The sequence below is a fragment of the Bombus fervidus genome, chromosome 3, assembly GCF_041682495.2.
Source record: "Bombus fervidus isolate BK054 chromosome 3, iyBomFerv1, whole genome shotgun sequence".
Lineage (NCBI taxonomy): Eukaryota > Metazoa > Arthropoda > Insecta > Hymenoptera > Apidae > Bombus > Bombus fervidus.
The window spans coordinates 19,324,756-19,343,601 of NC_091519.1; the positions used below are offsets into that span (position 1 = coordinate 19,324,756).

General features: G+C 35.9%; 3 protein-coding genes across 30 annotated transcripts in view; all 3 read right to left on the reverse strand.

Moving 5' to 3' along the window:
• Cac (calcium voltage-gated channel subunit cacophony) overlaps nt 1-4,395 on the reverse strand; it is a 99,786-nt gene extending 95,391 nt beyond the window's left edge. For 8 of the 26 annotated variants that reach the window (XM_072000578.1, XM_072000594.1, XM_072000599.1 and 5 more), the window contains exon 1: nt 4,071-4,392. The gene's annotated coding sequence lies outside the window, so the exon portion shown is untranslated. Of the gene's footprint in view, nt 1-4,070 lie in introns of all 26 variants that reach the window. The other 18 variants (XM_072000596.1, XM_072000574.1, XM_072000576.1 and 15 more) reach the window with 4 other exon arrangements.
• Nucleotides 4,396-5,949: 1,554 nt separating this feature from the next.
• On the reverse strand, nt 5,950-12,113 carry G9a (histone-lysine N-methyltransferase G9a). 3 transcript variants are annotated; one of them, XM_072000607.1, is made up of 12 exons: nt 10,906-12,112; nt 10,235-10,830; nt 10,112-10,162; nt 9,933-10,036; nt 9,216-9,858; nt 8,815-9,147; nt 8,500-8,728; nt 8,226-8,432; nt 7,885-8,141; nt 7,557-7,807; nt 7,311-7,486; nt 6,548-6,843 (listed from the first exon to the last, which is right to left on the reverse strand). In XM_072000607.1, the coding sequence occupies exons 1-12, from the start codon at nt 11,736-11,738 to the stop codon at nt 6,681-6,683; spliced, it is 3,843 nt and encodes a 1,280-aa protein (XP_071856708.1). In that variant the 5' UTR covers nt 11,739-12,112; the 3' UTR covers nt 6,548-6,680. The 3 variants fall into 3 exon arrangements, with proteins under 3 accessions (XP_071856707.1, XP_071856708.1, XP_071856706.1); XM_072000606.1 differs by lacking the exon at nt 7,311-7,486 and having other exon boundaries at nt 5,950-6,843; nt 10,906-12,113; XM_072000605.1 differs by having other exon boundaries at nt 9,933-10,162.
• An 846-nt stretch (nt 12,114-12,959) lies between these two features.
• On the reverse strand, nt 12,960-18,641 carry LOC139985819 (uncharacterized). Its single transcript, XM_072000608.1, has 8 exons — nt 18,265-18,641; nt 17,272-17,729; nt 17,002-17,181; nt 16,791-16,925; nt 16,463-16,710; nt 14,628-15,320; nt 14,251-14,538; nt 12,960-14,172 (listed from the first exon to the last, which is right to left on the reverse strand). Exons 1-8 carry the CDS (start codon nt 18,419-18,421, stop codon nt 14,037-14,039), a joined length of 2,295 nt encoding a protein of 764 aa, XP_071856709.1. The 5' UTR covers nt 18,422-18,641; the 3' UTR covers nt 12,960-14,036.
• Between the last annotated feature and the right edge of the window lie 205 nt (nt 18,642-18,846).

Consider the following 18,846-nt stretch of genomic DNA (forward strand, 5'->3'; position numbering starts at 1 on the left):
CGTTCGATCGCTCCGACTGGAAAGCTGAAAAATTGGGATCATATTCGACTGGACGACGATGCAGCGGAAAGACAGAACTAGAATAGAGAATTAGAATTTTGTAGCGACAATATCTGAAACTATTAGGTATCAAAGAGTTGATTAGAATGTCTGGGCAGCCTTACAATTGCCAATGTGGTTGTATAGATTCGTGGCTCTACGGGCGAGTATAATTTCCCATGTAACGGGTGCACGGAAGCACGAGCAACCTTTTAACCGCGATTTCAGTAATATACCAGGAATAAAAACAGCCGCTGTTTTCTTTGCATTAAAACTTCTGTTTGTCGAAGTTTCGTTTAAAAATGCATAAAATATCAACGCCTTCTTTACCTACCTGGATTTCTTTGCGCTTTTGTTCGCCGGTTGCTTTTACTAACGTGTCGTTCTTTGTTTTATTAACTAAGTTCGTTCCGACTATCCTCCGCGAGAGAAGCAGAAGCTTGAAAATACAACGGGGACGACGTGATCTTTCATTTGCATCGAACAATTGGCAGAACGGTATTTAGATGTCCATTACGATAGAGTGCGCCGTCGTATCAATCGTAATACGGTCAATACGAAATCGATGAAACTCGACAAAGTCGCGACTTGCGACTAAAATGGAATTTTTTATTGCTTTCGAAAGGTCGTAAAGAGAAACGTCTATTCTTTCTTGGCACCCTATCAACTTTGCGTCTACGTGGAAACTACGATGTTCGTATTAAGCTGCCGCTTGATCCAATCAATCTCGAGCACACAGTGCTATAATACACATAACATATAATACAGGTATCTCGCTCGTGTACGACGAAAGGCCAACGAATCGTAACCGTTACGAAGAACCTTTCAAGTGATCGATGTAACTGTCGTTCGTGTGTTTTTCCGCTTTTGACACGTCGATGGCAAGAACGAGCGGTATACGAAAAACACAAGATAAACGCAACAGTTTGCGCGTGAAACTTAGACAGGAAGCGTCGAAATAGAAAAGCCGATAGGAAAGCGCAATTAGTTTCCACCGCGTGTGAAACTTTCATTTCAATTTCATGCGGGACAATTTTTCGAGGGTCGAGCGCGTTCTCTATCCGCTTATCCTTCGATCGCGCCCTATCGACCATCTAAATAGGCCGAGAAATAAGAAAACAACCAGGTCAAAAATTAGGACGGAATTCGTCTACAATGATCTTTATTTAGACTGGACTCGCACACTTTGTCGAGGTCGTTTCGATTGTCGGAGAAGATCTCCGTGTTAACGGACGAACACCTCGCCGCTACCGAATCTTCGAGACAAATTATGCGTGCACGTTTTGTTGCTTTACACAACGAGAGAGAAGAGAAGATCGCAATCACGGGAGAAAAGCTTCCACTCTCGCGTGCACGCATTCTTCGAACGATTTTTTCCTACGATTTTCTTAATTTCTTATCCACTTACTTCAGATAGTATATCTCAAATTTTCTAACGACCACGCTCTGCAAGTGCGACGTTTTTCATATGCACTGCGTGCTTCCTACGATTTACGGATAAAGATCTTTCGATTTTAATTTACCATATTGAACGACGATTAAACGGCTTGAATAATATATTTGTAATTACGATAAATCCCGACAAATCGCGATAAATTGCGAAACAAAGGACAAAGGCAAAATTAAGAGATGTTCCATGTACAACGTTATAATGTCGCGAAGTAAGTGTTCTTGAGTCATCGAACATCGAACGAAACGTCGATCGACTCCGTACGGCAGCAACGGACCACGCAACGTAACTTACGCTCCTTTTAAGAAGCTTATTCTTGAATGTCGAATCTTAAACTCCGGATATCCATAAAAAATTGATAGATTTCCGAGCCTTCGGGAGCCGTGCGAGGTAAATACGCTTAAAAATATCAATATTTTATTTTCAAAACGTCAAAGAACGTTGGGAAACTAAGGTTCCATGTAAAATATCGACATGGAATCGAAACAGTCGGTAATCCTTTCGATGCGTGATTTTCGAAAGCGTATGCGACAGAAACGAAGACACGACGACGTGACATTTGCTCGATCGAAAAGCAGTTTCGTCCTGCACCCCCCGACGGATCGTCGTAAGGTAGCTTTGACATTTGCTGTGGGTTACGAGCACGTATACTCCTTTTGTTCCGCTATAGCAATATTCGCATTTCCACCGCGGAACCGCATAAAACTTTTTATAAAGAAGCTAATGACTTTGTTCCAACGTCGACCGTGCCTTTCCTTCGTCTGTGTACGCGTGTACCACGTTCTATCGCGTCTTTGTCGAGCGTTTATTTAAAACGAACAGAGAGCGTAAAAATTTATTGCCACTTTAAACGGAAATCGCAACAGAGCAAAACGATTCAACGCGGGTAACTGTTATTTCGATATTCGCTCTCGATATAATTTAGTTCCACGCGTATTTTTTCTACTGCATATTCCACGATTCTTTCATTAAATCGTGGAAAAAAGATTTTCGAATAGCGATCTTTTTTTTTTTTTTTTTTAATTCTATTCCGCATAAAAGACACGCGTGATCGAGGCTCGTTTGCATCCAATATGTCGATATAAATATTCTATCAAAGAAAGTATCAAAAGTATCGCGAGCTTTAAAAAATTTCTGCTTCTCTTAAATGCTTCGTCACTACGAACAAGGTCACCAATCCTACGTTTTGTACCAATTATCCCGCGGCAAAACACCGTTCGTACGACGAGATGTTCACGAACGAAATATTTCGCGTGTTTGTTTATTTGGGCGAGAGTTGTAACGACGAAAAAAGGAAACAGAATCGCGAGATATCTCGACCGTGGTAGCGAAACGGTGAAGGGTAACGTTTCTGTCTACGTGAGAAAGCGACGATCGTAGCAGTTACGAATTTCTTAATACGAGATACAAATAGAGAGATAAAAATTTGCGTCGAGCAAAGCTGCAGTTCGGCGAACGTGTTCGCAATTCGGACAAATCCCTGGCCTCTTTAACACTGCTGGTGTTTTCGCTATCGTCGTCTCTTTTCCTTTTCTCTCGTCTCGTCTTTTATCGCTCGGATCGGATATCTCTCCTTTACGTTTCTCAGACGTTAACCCTCGGCGACTATTTGTCGCACGAGTACGACGAACGACAAAAGGTACCGAAGAACGTTGTCCGATCGGAAAGATCGCTTTCCATTAAATAATTTCGTGCGCGATCGGACGTTTGTAAAAATGAATGAACGAAGGGGAGAGGAGAAAGAGAGTACAACAATTGCGCAAAATTTCGAACCTGTGGACTGTGAACGAGCTAAATACAGGTGTCAAGAGGGAAACATAAAACGTGGCACGATTGTACGAGCAAATTTTCCAACCAGAGATTAGAATGGATACAACGTGTCACAACACGTACAGTAAAATCTTGATTACCGATATGTTAATCAAAGCTCGAGTAGCTGAAAGATTCCATAAAACGTAGAAACGGAACATTTTTCTGTTTTATCTTGTGACGTATGTAATTTCGCCTACAATATGTTAGATATCTCATTTATCAATACGTATATGTGTTTAGAAAATATATTAATCAGAAAAATTAGAAAATAAAAGCTTACTTCCATCTTGCTTATTATTGCTATATTAGTGTTATACTATATGCATACTAAATAAATTAAGCTTCTTTGAACAAGTAGCGTTAAAAGATATTTTCAGTGCCAACAAATTAACGATTTGCAAAAAAGAACGAACAAAAATAGCGGATGATAGATCGCGTGAAAGGTTTCTCGTATTGTTCGAAAAAACATGGAATGTAACAGCGATCAACTCTTTGCTATGACAGTACATGACCGATGTTATATTTACGAAGTTTTTTGCCCAGAAAAATTTTGCAATCTCGCGAAAACCATTAACGTCTTTCAACGTTTTATCGTGTATTTTTCTCCCAAAAATCCAAGGATTAATTTATACGAATGCATCTACAGTCAATATTGGGTGTCTGCATTATATTTAATATTCGCGCCGATTCCGCCATTTTTTTTTTTTTTTTTTTCGTTTACCGATGATACAGATTCGTACATTTTATCGAATATATGCGAGACACTAACCTTCCAGTATTTTTGGCAATCCCGTTGACGCCGTAGGGACGTGGAAGAATAATCTATCCGTCAGCTGGTCATCATAGTAATCGGTGCTCGATGATGCTCACCACCACTAATTCACTGTCACAAAACGTATCACGGTAACGCCGGAATATGACATTGTTAACGATACTCGAACCTCCTATTCCGCGTTTCCACGAAGAACAAGATCGTATATCACTACGACGAACCGTACCGGAAAAAATCGAAACGAAGGGCAAACACGACGACAAACTGCCCCACAAACGGAACACGAATGAAAACAAAAATTATACTATAATTCTACGCAGCTACTTACGTATAGCGCTTACAAGCGCTCGACGGTCGCTATACTAACTGCCGCTTCTTCGCTTGAATTTCGACTACCCCGACCGCCGCTGTCATCACAGCCAATCACCATCGACTTGCGCACCAACCGCCAGACCCCCCTCCACCAATCAACGCGCGAACCTGCCTCGTTCGAACTCCAAATGTTTTCGCGTTCGTTTTCGTGCGTCCTGTCGACGTACTTTTTCTTCGAGCGTAACATTTTCGAACGTTATCAAAACGCGTAACGCGATCGATCGTTTGGTTTCGTAAAGTTTATATCGGATTAATCGCGAGTGTTTGTGAAAGAAAACGTATAAGTTATGCCATAGATTTTTAGTTCAAACAGGTACGTTTCAAAAATCGATTTTCTTGTGAAATACAAAAAATGCTTGTGTTTGTGCAATGACATGATCAACGAAACGATCTGACGGAGAGTAGCCAAGGATTAGATATGTAATCTCGTCTAGCGGAATCCGAAAGGTACGTGAGTCTCAAATATCTTCTTGGTATAATTTATATTATTATTATTTAAATGAACGCACTGTAATATGATAAGTACGAGTAATTCAAAGTATGGATAGTTCGTTCAACACGTTAACGTTGTTATATACATATACATGCTTAACTTTTAAGGAAAACGTGTATTTAGGCGACGTTTAAGAAGAATGTATTAGATTCTTGCTTTTTCTTGACGAATTGACGATCGATCAGTGACGCGTACTGCGTAGTAGAAAACAAAATCTTTGGAAAGTTTTAAATTTTCGTCGTAAATGAAATGTACAACACAAATTTAATATCTAACATATTTTAATGTTATATAATTTTGTAATTCCAAAATCTTGCATATTTATCATAGATTTAACATAGAAAGAAATTATAATTAATAATTATAATTTTTTAATCGTATAAATATATATATATATAATCTACACTTTATAATAATGGCACTTACGAATATGAGATATATATATATCTCATTACGATATATATATATATATATATATATCGACCAATCTACTTCCTACCGTTAAAGGACTTGCCAATCATGTTACCATTGTAATGTCATTTTCAACCTTACCGATTCTGTAGAGCAGTAGTCAAAATTAGAATGATAAATGATTTTTGTCTATTCCATATTTCCTTTGTACTTATGAGTTGTTTCGATATCAATAGTTTAATTTGTATAACAATTAGATTATCAGTTAGACACAATTTCCTATAAAGTATTAGATCTATGGTATAATTACGATATGTTTTCATACTTGCAAATCTTTTTCATTACATACAAAAATAGAAAGGAGGAGGCAGAGACAGAGACAGAGAGATACTTGTTTTTGAGACAAATTATTGATCTAAACATCTTTCCAAGTTCTATTGTTAATTGTATCAAATAAGTATCTAGTGACATCTACTGGATTACTTCAGACTTGTTGCTGTACCTTTTCTTATCAAAATTGAATTTCTTTTATTACTACCAGTACTGCAGATTGAATTTAGTCGAAATTAGACGAGTATAATCAAACGAAAATACAATATATCTCGAAAAGGACTACATTTCATTTATTATACAAAAAATCAATAATTTGTACAAAAAGGTGTACTTATGTTCTAAGCTGTTCGTAATGAAACGAACATTTATAAACAATCATTCTATAAAACTGAATAAGCAAGTATCGAACTCGTAACTTTGATCATAACATGACAATTGTTACGAACTTCGAACGCATTGCATCCATGACGTACATCAATCAGCGATTTACTTTTTCCTAATCACGCACATCATTTGTAAAACTATAGCAATTATAAACACACATTCCATTATAATTCATACATTATGTACGAAATTTATATAACAATATATATTATGCATATTACTTCATTTAAAAGAGGAAAGAATCGTAAGGTGGCACATCTCTCGAGACATATTCTCACGAGATAATCGGCAGAAATAGGAAAAATATGGTCAAATTGAGTAAATTAGTATGGACATATGTTCGATTTTGACGAACTGGAATAAGAAAAACGTAGTTCCTTCTTAGCTCGAATAGCAAGAATACGTCATTTTAGTTATTCTTCCGACGAAGATCCCATCACCATTTGTACTTGTACTTTTTTCAATTTCACAGGTCAAATCGTACGAAGATTGTTTTATTTTAAACAGGTTAAAAAACTTTGAGATTCTCTGTTTAACATTCCGAGTAATAAGAAGGAAAAACATTAAACTAATAACTAAAATAAACGTATAGAATTTGCTAAATTGTTTTAGGATTACGATGATTGAGCTGCCAGCATTTCTTCTTGCTGTATTTTTCTGCGGTAGTTGTCCAAAGTAACTTGTATAGTCTTCTCGGAATATCGGCAGTTTTCGGCTCCACAGGTACATGTGAATGACTTGCATTTTATTATCCAGAATTTCTCTCCATAATCGAAGCTGAAGGCAAACAATTCCGTATTGGTCTCCAGTGATAAATAAATTACGTTAATGAAAATCGATGTTCAAGAATAACATGATCTTCGAACATTCTTACAGTACACTGATAATACGTTTTCCTTCGTGGAATAAAATAACTGTATAACGAAACTTACCATCTTCGAAATCAGCGAGAGAAAAGGAAAATAAGGTAATAAATATCATACTCGATGTGTCAGTTTATCTATTTTAAGATATGCAAACAATATCAAAGCTCACATGTTTCGAAAGATTCAAGCAGGACTTTGAGAATGAGTAAGGCGAAGAAACCAAAATTATCAGCGATGACGATTAGCCAACCAAAACCAAATCAGAAGTGGTTTTATTAACCAAAGGAAATAGCATGAAACGCCGTTTACTAGTATATACATGTGTCGTGATTTTCACGTGCTAATCGTTTTTTTTTTTTTTTTTTTTTTTTAACATACCCGAGCTCTTCATCTGCCTCGATGTCGCGATTCGCAAAAAATGCTATCCTAGGAAAATGCAAATCCTGGTGCTCAACAAACACTCGCACTGGCAAGAGATTAGGTGCGCAAGAATGATTTATAAAGCGAGCAATGTTTCCGTACCGTCTCGCATCGATACAATATGTTTCTCCATCCTACACGCGTACAGAATCTCATGAGTTCAAGTATTCGATCTTGTAGAGATATAAAATGTTTGATACTTACTCTATTATCTAAATCGAATAAATAAGAATCATCTTCTCGATGATCCGCTTCAGAATCCGAAATAATCTCGCCTACATATTCACACACGTAAGAACCTTTCGGAATGTGCCGTAGCGTTCTAAGTCCCCAACCTTTACCTTTCGTACGAAATAATTGAAACCTTTGCGTTAATCCATGCTGAACAACGCGGTTATTGCACGTTATACGATTACAATCACACGCTGGATTGCACTCGAACAACATTGGAGGATCTAGATAAATGATAAAACACCTAAACATTTATTCTACATATTAGAAACATTAGATTTAAGCAGCATATTCAATATACCTGCATAATTAAATTCAGGAATCAATTTTCCTTCCTCGTCATACCAACATCTTAAACTTATATTGCCACATAAACATTTCTCTGAACTACAATTATCTTCGCATCGACAAGATTGTAAGGACGTTATCGTACGATCGACATTTATATTGCTAGTAAAGCAATTTTCAGTCACGTAGAGAAAATCTGTTGGCTTATCTTCGGAATCGTATCCATTGACACATTGTATCGGATTCGTTTCTTTACCACGTGAAATATCGCTATAAAAATAAATCATTAAAAGCATATGGTTAATATCGCTATTACTCTACCGAAGATAAACACATATTCATTCTGATAATTACTTGGTTAATATTTTGATTGTTTTTTCCCACATATGTTCAGAAAGTTCATTGACTTTGGCATTTAATCTTAAAGCAGACATAGTATCACCATCATTTGTACAGCAATTTACTGCAGTTTCCCCTGCAGCATTAACTTCTCCGATTTTAGCACCACGAGCTAATAAAAGAACACTAACTGCATACTGATCTTGTCTTGCAGCTATATGTCTGTAACGTCATTAAATATTGTACAAAAACTTAATTATTTCAACTATATAAGCATTAAAATACTTACAAAGGTGTGTCCCCATGAACGTTGACAGCGTTCACGTCACACCCTTCATTAAGTAGCATTTCTGTAATTTCTGAACTTCCGCTAAAAGCACTCCAGTGTAACGCTATATTTTGTTCTGCATCCCGAATTAAAGGATCGCACTTCTTATCCAACAAAAATCGCGCGACATCGGTATGACAAAACTCACAAGCCCAAATTAAACTAGTCCATCCACCATCATCCACTGAATCTAACGGAACATAAGAAGTTATTGTTACACATAATATTAAACCAATTCAAACAATATAACACCGCTTTAATAAAAAATTTAATTACCTACTAATGTTCTCGGTGCTTTGCATTCTGTCAAAATTATTCTACAAACTTCTAAATAGCCAGATTTAGCAGCCATGTGTAAAGCAGTCATACCATCTTCTCCTTTCAATGTAACATCAGCACCTATCCTTACTAAGTACTTTACCACATCAGCTTTACCCTTACTAGCGGCTAACATCAAAGGTGTCAACTGATTTCTATCCATCACGTCTAATTGTGCGCCAGCTTGTACCAAAACATGTACACAAGACAAGTGACCTTTATCTGCGGCTATGTGAAGACCAGTCCGATGAACATAATCTCGGAATGTATGATTTGCATTGTATCCACATGCTAAAACATTAGGAGTCATTACGAGCCATTTCTCATACTTTCAAAGCAGAAACGCTACAATAACGTACCTAAAACGTTAACCAGTTTTTCCAAATCTCCATTCTTTACAGATGTGTAAAGGCTCATGATAGTATAACGTTCTGGCCTTTCGCTATTAATAGATGGCTCAGGTATCTTAATACTATCTGCTTGAATTAGAGGACTAGGAGGACGCTCTGCTAACTTTGTGTTATCACCTTTCCCTGGTAAACTCATTTTTGCAGAAGGCAGTTTTGAGAACTTCTTTCGGGTCGGAATGAATACAGGTTTTCTGAATCCACTCATGGTCACCATTACATCATATGCTGTAGTTTCATTTCCACAATGAGGACAAACACCCTTTTTATTTGGATAAATTTCACATTCACGATGATATTGATGACCATTAATACATTGTACAAACCTTCCTTGTGAACAAAACAGCCCACAAGAAGGACAACAATTATGTCTTAAAAGTCTTTCTTTGTGCATTCGACATAAAATGATAAAAGGAACACGTGTACTCGGCCTTCTCATTGCTACATCATTGCTATCAACTTCATTACAACAACCTACCAATCTATTATCAATCGAATCTATCGCAGTACAATATAACGGTGCTCCAGAACCGGTGATTGTCACATATAGTTGAGACCTTACTTGACATAAACATAACATTGATTGACCATACGTCTAAAAAATATAATGAAACATGTATCTCTGGAATAAAAAATACTAATTGTACTATTTTACTATACTATACTAACTTCGCTTATAATCGCTGTTGATTCTGGCTTCGCAGCTTGTCCTTCTGCAGGACTTGGACTTGGAACCATACTTCTCCTTGTTCTTTTAGCAGGTACTATGCCTTCTAGAGTTATATACAAATTAACAAAATCGCTTCTTTTATGATAATCACGCATATCAAGAAATTTTGAAATATTACCTTCAGGATAATCGTTGTTTTTGCCTGTTTCTGCAACTGATACTGATCCATCTAAAAAGATATAATAGAAATTGTACTATGTAAAGTATAATAAAAGCGTATATTTTGCATTTCTTTTTATACCTTCAAATGAATCTACTTTAGCTATTTTCCTCGCAGCTTGACTTCCTCTAGGCCTCCCCCTTTCTCGTTTGGGCCTACCAGCAGCTGGCTTTAAAAATGGCTTTTCAATATCTGATAAGGATATGTCATCATTCGTAGAATTGCCAATTGAGTTCCCTAGCTTTGCTTGTGAGTCTGAGCTTTTTATCATGGGAGATAATTTTGGCATACCGTCAAAGTCGGATGAAAAATTTTGTGACTCATCCAGCACTGTTTCATTTACAATATTTTCTGATATGCTAGAATTTCTAGAATATTCTAACGTTGAGTTTACCTCAGAAATAGTGATATTTCCATCTGAAATAGAAGACTCTATTTCCTGACGTATGTCAGGCGGTTTAGCTTGCAACTGTTTATTTTGATCTTTTCCTTGTATCACCTTCTTAGGTCTCCCTGGTTTGTTATATTTCCTTTGTTTCTTAAATTGTAAATTTTCTTCCGTATAATTAGATTTTTCTTTTCTCGCCATTGCACTTTCTAACACAGTACTCTTCAATGTTTCTTTACATAATCGTCGAGCTGAACGTTTAGGACCTGGAGGTTCTTCAGTGTGATCACTAAAAATGTTATAGAATGTTTACAAATATCATGCATAATATTTTACATATTTAGGCTAAAGGAAAATAAGAAACCTAAGTGCTCTTAATCTAGGTCGTCCTGTTCTTCTTTTCCTAGTAACTGGGACTGTACTGTCTGCTTGATCCACTTTTTCTATAGGTTCTGTCGAAGTATCTGGTTCATCAGTCTTTGTTTTTTCATTAAGAATAGTATCTTTATTTTCTGTTATTACACTGGTATCTTCCTTTGGTGACTTTGATTCCTCTATATTTCCTTCCGATTCTCTGTTTTTAGATTGTTTGACTGGATCTTCCGTTCTACCTTCTTCTGAATCTGATTTTTCAACAGTGTCAGAATTTTCATCTGAATTTTCAATCTTGACAGAAACACCACCAATTTGATCACAATTTGCTAATTCATCAGGAACTAAAGTAAGGTTGGAGGAGCAACTTGATATCTTGGTTTTTTTACCGTGATCGGTATTTTCGTCAATTGTCCTGAATGTAAGGACAATACGCGGAATTCCGTTATCCTTTTTCAAAGTTTCCTGTTTCCCAGTATTCTCATCTTCTTTATGATTTTCATCCGTCGACGTTGATTCCGCGGCATTCTGTTTCGTTGGAACATCTTCTTCGTCCTTTTCTCCAGCAGTTTCTTTCTCATCTGGTGGCATTTCGTCAAGAGGCATCACCGGTTTTTCGATCTCCTTGTGTTCTGACTTCTCTGACCGGTTAATTTCTGTACTTTTTACGGGACTCACATTTTTGTTAAATTCATTCGTCATACCCTCGAGGATCTGTTGGATACTGACCTTATCTTCGACCCTCTCGGCAGCCATATCATCCTCTTCGCCCCCTTCTTGACAACCCTCCATCGTGGCATCTTCCTTGCTCTTATTCTCCGACATAGTAATAGATATTAACTGGAAACTATGAATCCTTACACTTAAAACGCCACCTCATCATAAAATTCGATGGCCAATAAATTAATCGCTAAACGCTGAACGACTACCGAATCGTACTGCAACGTTAACGATGTCTTCCGCAAAGTGCAACTAGATACAACGGCAATGGAATGCCTTCTAAATCTCTTTCTGACTGAATACTATCACTGATATTATTATAAACACTATGAAAATATCTCTCCATACACTTTTCGATAGCTTGACTAATTACATTATCACAGAAACTATTTATTCTAAAGATTTTTGGAGAAATATCTACACTACGCTAGCGTGCCCCGCGTAGACCTGGAGGCCATATTGATTACTCAGGGACGGGCCGATTCGAGCAAAGAATTTATTTTTAAAATGATCTTCGACCAAGCCCTTCTCGTACAAGATCATGTACTCTCTTATAATTTTCAAAAATTATATAATGTTTTCTTTATATTATATTACGTGTAAATAATGCAAATATACACGAATCGCATGAAAAATGTACAATATGTATATCTATATAGTGTACGATCATAAATCTATACACTAACACATTGAAAACAAAAAAGATAATGAATTCTTTGCTAATTCGTTAAATCAAAAGAATTTCATTAATAATTTAATAATTATTAATAAAGTAACAGTTTCATTCTCTACTGAGATTATTATTTTCCATACAATTAAAAATTACAATCCAGAAGTGAAAATTAATATATTATTTATATACACGATTTCATATAATGCCTTCGTACTTAACAGTTTCATACCTTCAGAAAAAATTCATTATTCTGCATATTTACGCATATTCATTTACATACATGAAAGAAGCAACATCAGTGTACATACAAATATCATTTCATTACTAATGAATTATATATTAAAATTCCTGATGTAAAATTGATCTTTCAGGTAAATATGTTAACACGATTACTTCGTAACTTTATTGACATTCGTAACAAAATAGAAAGTGAAATTATTGTAATTAAATGAAACCATTACAGTGCAATAATAGCATCGCGCATGAGCGCCTGACGAAAAGAAATTGCTTAACGTTACGTGGCAGTACATGATAAAAATACATTGTAACTAATAAATGGCAGCGCCAATGCGAGATAGGTAATCATAGATGCTAGTGTATTACTCATGACCTATTCTGAAATTTAATACAGGGTAAATAAAACGAGTCAATGGTATCGTATAAATATAAGTTTATTTACATTGCAACAGATCCTTTTGTCAAATAAGCGACAAAGGTGATTACGAGTGTAGATTGAACAAAGTTAATGAATAAATGTTAATTAAAAATAATAATTACAATGTACTAGCCCGAACACGCCTCTTATTTTAAATAATATACATCTGTTGAAACTCGCAGAATCTAGGAGACGTGAATATTTGTGCTTCCCTTACGGAGACGTCGTTAATATTTCTTATAATTTGGTTTTCACTCAATCGATCTAGTATCGTTAGATCGCTGTATGCGTTTGGTATTATTTTACAAACGATAATGAATGTGAAAAATGTCGCCATTGCTAAGTCGAGTTGCAGAGATACTGCAAGGCCGCCCGAGGAAGAGAGAATTGCTTTACATGTTTGGTTTCACATACTCTCGCTTGTTCCTCGATAAGAAAAGAAGCGTAAACGAAGAATGATAGGAACGGTTTACGCGTTCAGTACGATGCCGCATCTCCTAATAAAGATTTTCTTTTATCTTTTAGTTTTTTGTCTTTTTCTAATTTTTTTTATTTTTTGTCGCTTTTTTTTCTTAGAAAAACGTCGAACATACTACATTTATTTATATCTTTACAAGCAATATAAAAAGTTGAGCATCGTATTGCATCAGTGATTGCATATCCTATATAAATACACGTCGATAAGAGAATTATTGACAAAGTAGTTCAACGCGGTACGTTACAGCCACGGAAATCGTGCAAAAATGAATCCCAAAGACCGTCCTCTCGAATTTAGGAGTCTAACTTTTCCTTTCGTGCTTACGAGCAATATTCAATGTTCAATAATAACATCATACATAGTACGTATCCAAGTCCTTCTTTAAAATACGTACTAAATTAGAATTCACAATATCACCGAGTATTACAAACAACTATATTTTGGTTTAGAACTGTTTTCAAGTACACTGTGCACAGGTCACTTGTGTGCACAACCATCGTTGATTATAACACCGTTCTACGTGGTACATGTGATTAATTCAATTACTTTTATCGCATATGGCACCAACAAGAAATATGATTTAATCGTAACGGTGGGTTATGGAGGCGGAGGTCTCCTCTGAGGTTCGGGAGTGTAACGTAGTCGAGCTCGTACATGTTGAGGACTACCGGGCACGGAATTGCTTTCCGACAATCTTCTCGGTGGAGGTTGAGGTGGAGAAGACGAAACGTACCTTGAAAAGAATATGCTTTGAATTAAAAAACTGTCCACATCTTATATACGCTTAAAGTCAAAAAAAGAAAAACAATACCTTCGTGCAAAAGAAGGAGAGGCTTGATCCACTAAATTCCTTCTAAGGGCAAGAGGAGATTCACCGCGACTCAATCTCGGCGGTGGTTCCGGCGAAGGAGCACGTTCGCTTCCAAGTCTAAGACGAACATAAGAAGAAAAACGCTTCTTGGCAGATTCTTTAGATCCACCCTGAACAGGTGGCATAACAGGTGACGGTTCTTGCTTCAATTGATGAGCAAAACGGGAGATTAATAATTCGGGGCTAGTAGAACCATGAGATCCTTGTGGAGGGGGTTCAGAAGGAAACCTGTATTTAAAAAATGAATATATATATATATATAATATCTACGCTATTAATCATACCAACAACAGGTTACAACATTTATCGTTATTTACCTTCTACGACTAATCATAGGACTACCATAAATATCTTGAGTTTGGGGATGAGTTTGAGGCACAGATGGAGTTTGTCCTAATCGTTGTTGAAGAAACGGAGAATACCGCCCACTTTCAGTTGATTGTACTACATTTGGAGGGTCAACGTTTTCTCTTCTCCAAGGTGAATAATCACGAGCAAACGGACTTAAAGATCTAGAGACACCTTGCCATCTTTCTTTACTGGTGTCTCGATCTTCCGTGAAGCGTCCATGATACGGTGAATAGAGTCTACTTCCCGCGTCTATTGTACTAGCATCCTGTCGATAAGGAGAGAACGGTCTTCCTTCTTGCCTACCTTGTCCATTAAGAGAACAATGATTCGAAGAATAATCCCTATTTTGATCGGCATGCCTATATGGTGAGTACGGTCGTTGAAAATTCGATTCCGATGTTTCCATGTCATTGGACGAAGGAGGAGAAAACGGCCTGGAAATTTCCCTTCGTCTAAGCGCGTATGGACTATAAGATACATAGTTCGCACCATTCTCACTATTTGATCGTTGATGAAATGGCAAAAAGCTGGAGTTCTGTGAGTCTTTGGTGACATTGCTTCGTAGGAAAGCTGGTACTTCAGACTGAGCCCTGAGATGAGCTGTTTGTTTTAAAGATACATGACCCGTAACTCGTTGCTGCCACCCTGGCAATCTGAAACTGAATTCCACAATATTAAACTACGGTTTTACATATCGTCAAAAAAGAATTACTGGTCCCCCAAAATAACTTGATTTGTGTAAAAATGTCACTGGTACCCAAGATAATTGTATCATGTTGGTTCTGCAAAAAACTTGAGTTTATAGGGCGTTAATAGAAGTTAGAACGTTAATCATAGAATCATGCAACACAAACGAGGACAGAGGAATTTTTACCAAGGTAACAGATCATAAAGAATATCTGTGGTCAAAATTAAAAAATTCAAAATATTACATGCTAAAAACACAATTAAAATGTTTAACTGACATATTCTAACGTTTAAAATAAGGATAAAAATACAAATATAATTAAACAAATATAACTATTTTATAATGAATGGAGTGTGCACAGGGAAGTCTTATTTGTGCCACTGAATGATCGCTACATAATATAAAGACAAATAAACGAATATTCAAATAAATAAAAACAATGCTTACCATGAGTAGGGGTTGAAGGGTGGGGTGTGTAACAGGCGCGTGCACAAACCAAACAACTCGAAATGAAAATCGGGCAGATTTTTGGATAATTGTGAGGTGTATTTTTTTTAAGTTTTTTGGAGTTTATGGGTAAGTTTTTAAGGAAAATGGAAGAAGGGGCAGGGGCGAGGGAGAGGGGATGCTATGCTGCGCTGCCTCCCTCAAGCTCAACGCTGCAACACAATTTAACACGCACGCAAACTTTTAATCGAAATTTATGGACAGGTTTGTAAATGTTGTTTGGCAATGAATAAAAGATAAATATATAAAAACTAGTAGTATCCAACAAAAATCCAACTTTAAAACTCAGCGTAATTTTTCGAGCTCCTTTAATACCTACCCGTTAACCATGAATGCTGAAGTGTGTTAAAAATTTTTTAAACTAATATAAAAGAACAATACCCGGTTATTTTCAAACCAAACCAAATCATTATAATATTAGTTGGGAATATCATGCCATGTTTAAAACTCTATTCGTCTATTCCTATAGAATGGTCTTTTCTAATAGCACATATCTCTACCACATTTTCTAAAGTCACATGATTTTTTTTTTTAGTCAAAAATTTTCTATACAATACTTGAGAACTATCTTTTAACATTTACGATATACACTTATTAACAGTTTACCTTGGCTCTAATTGCTGCATAACTCTGCCAAACCATTGGCAACCAGAATTTAGTACTGAGGAGTTTGTTTCTTCGTCTTGTGGTACATCGTGTTTTCGGATAAAAGGATGCTCCATGAGTTTATGATATTTTGGACGATGTTTATAATTTTTTGTAAGGCAACAACTCACAAAATTTCTAAATTCTTTCGAGAAGAGTGCGTCTGGTGGAAGGGAGGGAGGGTCATCTTGTACTACTCTGCTCAGTACCTATGAATTCGTATAAGTATAACGAGCATTTTAAACACATCAAATACTACCATTTGTATAATATATGTTACTCAGTTTACCTCAAAATCAGTCTTACAATCTCTGTAAGGGAATACTCCTGTAGCTAATTCGACTAAAGTGATACCCAAGCTCCAAACATCGGCTCTTATATCATAGTCTGGTTTTGTTGGATCTGGGGGATCAATTCTTTCAGGCTGTAAAAGTATAGCAGTATTTTATAAAACAATTTTAAACTTCGGCATAACAAGAAATAACATTATGTGTACTAACAGCCATGTAAGCAGCACATCCTGCACTTCTAGTTTTTGCTTTACTATCAACTAATCTGCCAGATATACCAAAATCGCATAACTTAACTCCTCCCCTTTCATCGAGAAGAATATTACTAGGCTTCACATCTCTATGAATTACACCATGCTTTTCTTTCAAATATGATAATGCTTTTACAGTCTGTAAAGATATAATTCTTTTTACATAAATAATACTCCAGGTAGAATTAAAACAAATATAAAACTTATCATAAACTTATGATCTACTTACTGCTACTGTAACTTTTCCTAAAAATTCTTCAGGCATTGCTTGCCTGGTTCTTTTTAATAATTTATCTAAACAAGTTGCCATCAGTTCCATACAAATCCACACATCAGATTCGGTGATAAAACAACCCAAACATTGCACAATATATGGACAATCATGTGATTTTAACACAACATCAAGATCCATAATTATCCTTTTATTCTCTTCTGCATTACCAGAACGCCTCATTTGTTTAACAGCAATGAGTACACCACTAGGTTTATGCCTCATTTTAACAACATGTCCACAGGTACCATTTCCCAATTCACCTAGATGTTCTAAGTCTTTCATTTCAGTTTGATACCTCTGTCCATTAATATTTAAAATACCATTCATTTTCATGATTTCTTGTAGTTTTGATTCAAATTCGCTATCTTGTTTCTTTGGAGGTATCTGCGAGACTTTCAACGTTGGAATTGGAGCTGCATTAAAGATAAGAGTTAAAAATCATTTTTATATCTAACTAGAGGTATAAGAAGTGACATACATTCTTCAATAAAAAGATAATCTTAAATTTTCAATACACATGCAATGTGTTTTATTATTGATGGATGAACATTAGTTTGCTTGAAGACAAATAACAATTCAAAATTAGATAAAAGAAAATAATCATCCTTATCATTACAAAGAGATTCTTTCTTTAAAAAAAGTACATTGTGTTTGTTTATGATTCATTTAAACATATTTCTGTTTATCTCAAAACACAATCTATTTATCAAAATGAAAAACATATGCGTGTATAAATGTTATTAATTTACCAACAGGTTGAATGAAATAAACTACGCGTTAGATAAGAAGACCAAAAGAGTATCGTATATAGAATCAACAGAATAAATTGTGATGATCAACATAACCTGTACGACAAGTAGTGAAAGCAAAATTCAATTGGAAATTTTTGGAAAAAACGTCAAGAAAAGATTTTATTATTTTTATAAGTGTCGTTTAAATCAAACTCACGTCGTGAGGCAGAACTCGAGACAGACCCCGAGGATGACGGTTGAAGGCTCGTTCCTGGTCCAACCTCGCTGTTCTGTCTATCTCTATCCCTTGATTCATTTTCTGCTCTAAGACGTTCTTGTAAATTCAGAATCTTATTCTCCAGAGTACTGGACATTGCGACGGTCTTTTAGAACACTATCAAATTCACCGCGGGACACCACCTCGCACAAAATATTTGACAATTTTCACATCACTCGTCTGCCCCTTTTGGCAGCGAACATTGCGCCGCCGGTTATACGCATTTCAGTAGAACCAACTCTCTTTAAATTTCTTAGAAATCACTAGAGTAGTTTATGATAAGAAAGTTTTCTAAGGAAAATTATTTTTCATCTTCTAACTATATAATATCGTATATGTGTAATATATATATACACACATACATTCCCATTTTCATACAAATTCATATATGTTCATGTTATTTAAGTAGAGATCAATATGTAAATGATTTCTATTTTTTTTCTACAAACAGAAAGTAAATATTTATAATATAGAATACAATTTTGTAGACCTTAATAATACAAATGTATATAAATGCTTTTT